The sequence below is a fragment of the Piliocolobus tephrosceles genome, chromosome 7 (assembly GCF_002776525.5).
Source record: "Piliocolobus tephrosceles isolate RC106 chromosome 7, ASM277652v3, whole genome shotgun sequence".
Taxonomy (NCBI): Eukaryota; Metazoa; Chordata; class Mammalia; order Primates; family Cercopithecidae; genus Piliocolobus; species Piliocolobus tephrosceles.
Genome location: NC_045440.1, coordinates 67,441,188 through 67,443,889, shown reverse-complemented (window position 1 = coordinate 67,443,889; position 2,702 = coordinate 67,441,188). Strand labels below are relative to the sequence as shown.

Sequence of the window (2,702 nt, the reverse complement as noted above, 5' to 3'; positions counted from 1 at the left end):
AATGTAGAGAGATTTAAGTGTTTTCTGGATTAATGAGGATTGTTACCATTAGTCAATGAAGCCCAAATTGATCATTTACAGGAAATCCATGTGTTCAGTGTTGAAAAGCATAAAATCTTTTTTAAAAAACAGCCATTGGTTTTACTACTTTGAATATTATATTTGATACCAAAAGAAGTATAAGTTTGAAAGTGGTCTCACTGCAACTATTATAATTTAACTGCTTTTTTTTTTTTTTTTTTTTTTTGAGGTCCCTCTGTTGCCCAGGCTGGAGTGGAGTGCAGTGGTGTGATCTGGGCTCACTGCAACCTCTGCCTCCCAGGTTCAAACGATCCTCCCGCCTCAGCCTCCCAAGTAGCTGAGACTACAGGTACCAGCCACCATGTCCGTCTAATTTTTTTATTTTTAGTAGAGATGGGGTTTCAGTGTGTTGGCCAGGCTGGTGTCAAACTCCTGACTTCAGGTGATCCGCCCGCCTCTGCCTCCCAAAGTGCTGGGACTCTATAGGAGTGAGCCACTCCGCCCGGCCTGCTTTGTGTTTTTTAGAAAGTAAACAAAAATAATCTGTACCAGGTATCCAGGTAACTGGCTTCATGTACAATTTCTACCCAATAGTCAGAAAGTTAAAAGCCACACTAGATAAGACATCTTTATTACTTAACCTTTAAAACAGTCACTTGCCTATCCAATTCTGAAACTGTTTTCTTTCCCTTCCCCGCCCCCCCCCCCCCCCCCCGCTCTGATACACAAGCTTGTTGTAAAAATAATGCAGAAACATATACGTCAATCTAAGTCTGAAATATGGCCAACTCTACCTCACCCTATATCCAAAGTTAAAAATAAAAAAGGCTGTTTAAGAATAGAACTCATTCCTGGTTTACCAAATTATTTCCCTAATTCTTAAATCCTCAAATAAGTTCTTAATCTGCAGCCAAAGTCTCGGTTGTGGGAAAAACATTAATTTCTGCAGTCCAACACTTACATATTCTCTTGAGGGAAGGGCAATCCTGTCCCTTTAAACTCAATGAAGGGAGCGGCCAGGTCCTTCTGAGTCCCCGTACAAGTACCTAGAACTTAACACTTAGTATTTATAGTCCTTGGTTTTCAGACGGGTCTGACAGTGAGAAACTATTACTTCCTCCTCTTTCCTCCTGGGCGCTGTCCTCCTTTTCTCTTGTTACCCAAGCCAGGCGGCCCGGAATTCATCTTGCCTCCCAAGCCCCCTCTCCTCTTCCCTCCCTGGCTGGGCGGCCCCCCTTTCCTCTTGCCCCCAGGTCCCTGCCGGCCTCCCTTTCTCTTGCCCTTCTGGCTCATTTTCCTCCTCTTGGCGGCCTCCTCCTGGTCCTCCTCCCTCATCTGCTTATTGGTGGCCCTCGTCACATCCAGCTGAGGCTTCTTGCTGTTCATGACACGAAGCAGCTCCAACTGGTTCTTTTTCTCGGCTGCAAAGTCCCCGAAAAGGGGTTGAAACTTCCTCTTCTTGCCAGAGCCCCGGGGCGCCTTCTCCTTGGGGAGGCGCTCCTGGAAGCGCCCCACAGAGGCGGTGGAGACCTTGGCCACCTGCATGGCGCGGCCCAGCTCCTCCTTACTCTGGTGTCCGGTAGGGTGCAAGCCGGCCGCGCTGGGCAGCTGCATTTTGTGCGCGCGGGCCAGGTTACGCAGCCGGTTCAGCTCGTTCTTGGCCACTCGTTCCTTCTTGGCCTGAATACGCTTGGCGAACTGGTCCTCCAAGGGGTCGGCATTGCCGGGCACCTCAATCAGCCATTCCTTGGTGTCGTCCCGGGCGCGCTGGTAGCCCCAGCGCCGCCGCCACTGGCTGCTCACCTCGTCCCACACCAGGTTGGTCTTCTTCTTGGGACGGATGCCCTTGAGGCGCGCGAATTGCTGCCAGCGTGTAAGTGGCCGCGGCCGGGGCAGAGGCTTCTCTCGCGGCAGGCGTGTGGTGGGCTCCGGCAGCCGCGCCACTATCGTCTCTTCCACGCGCTCCGTGGGCAGCTGCCACAGCTGGTTGATGAGCAATTGCGTATTGTCCCGCGCCAGGGCCCGTAGCTCGGCCTCCGGCGTGGGTCCGGCGCACCGCAGTCCGGTCGGGGGGTTCCGGTCCGAAGCCAGCAGGTTGCCCAGGTCAAACTCCAGCTCCAGCTCCTTGTGCACCGTGATGCGTTGCAACTTCTCTGCCTCGTCCTGCTCTGCCTTTGCCAGCAGCTCCTCCACGCTCTGGCCCTCCATGGCTCCGGCTCGACTCACTCGCTTTGGGGCTGCAGCTGAAGTTACTTTTCCTACAGCGGCGGCCCAAACTCCGGCAACATAACCACGTGCAGACGCCGGGATGCCCAATCCGGAAAAGAAAGGTTCGCTTCCGGAGCGCCCGGAACCGGCTCGCCATCCGGGCAACCAGAGGAAAGGCCGGCAGAGGGCGGTATGGAGAGATGATGGGATTAGAAGCGGGACCTTTAGGCTGACGTCTGATAGAGGCGGAGCTGGCGCCAGCAGCCGGCACTTCTAGTTCCAGAGCAGGGTTGGGACTACGATTCCCAGGATGCAGCGGGGCGCGGGGGCGGTCCAGGGGGCGGTCCTGGGACAGTCTCGCTGACGGTCTAGAGAGGGCGGTCCTGGGGGGCGGTCCTGGGGGAGGGCAGTTCAGGGTGTGGTGGCAGGATGGTGGTCCGGGGACAGTCTTGGGGCGCAATCCGGAGGGGCGG

The 2,702-nt window shown here is 54.6% G+C and overlaps 1 protein-coding gene across 1 annotated transcript; it reads right to left on the bottom strand.

Moving 5' to 3' along the window:
- Positions 1-623: 623 nt before the first annotated feature.
- On the bottom strand, positions 624-2,357 carry RRS1 (ribosome biogenesis regulator 1 homolog). The gene has a single exon (XM_023222380.3). It carries the CDS (start codon positions 2,227-2,229, stop codon positions 1,132-1,134), a length of 1,098 nt encoding a protein of 365 aa, XP_023078148.1. The 5' UTR covers positions 2,230-2,357; the 3' UTR covers positions 624-1,131.
- Between the last annotated feature and the right edge of the window lie 345 nt (positions 2,358-2,702).

Bases quoted from the DNA above. Each gene is read 5' to 3' on its own strand.
- RRS1 (XM_023222380.3), bottom strand. From the start codon at position 2,229: ATGGAGGGCCAGAGCGTGGAGGAGCTGCTGGCAAAGGCAGAGCAGGAC.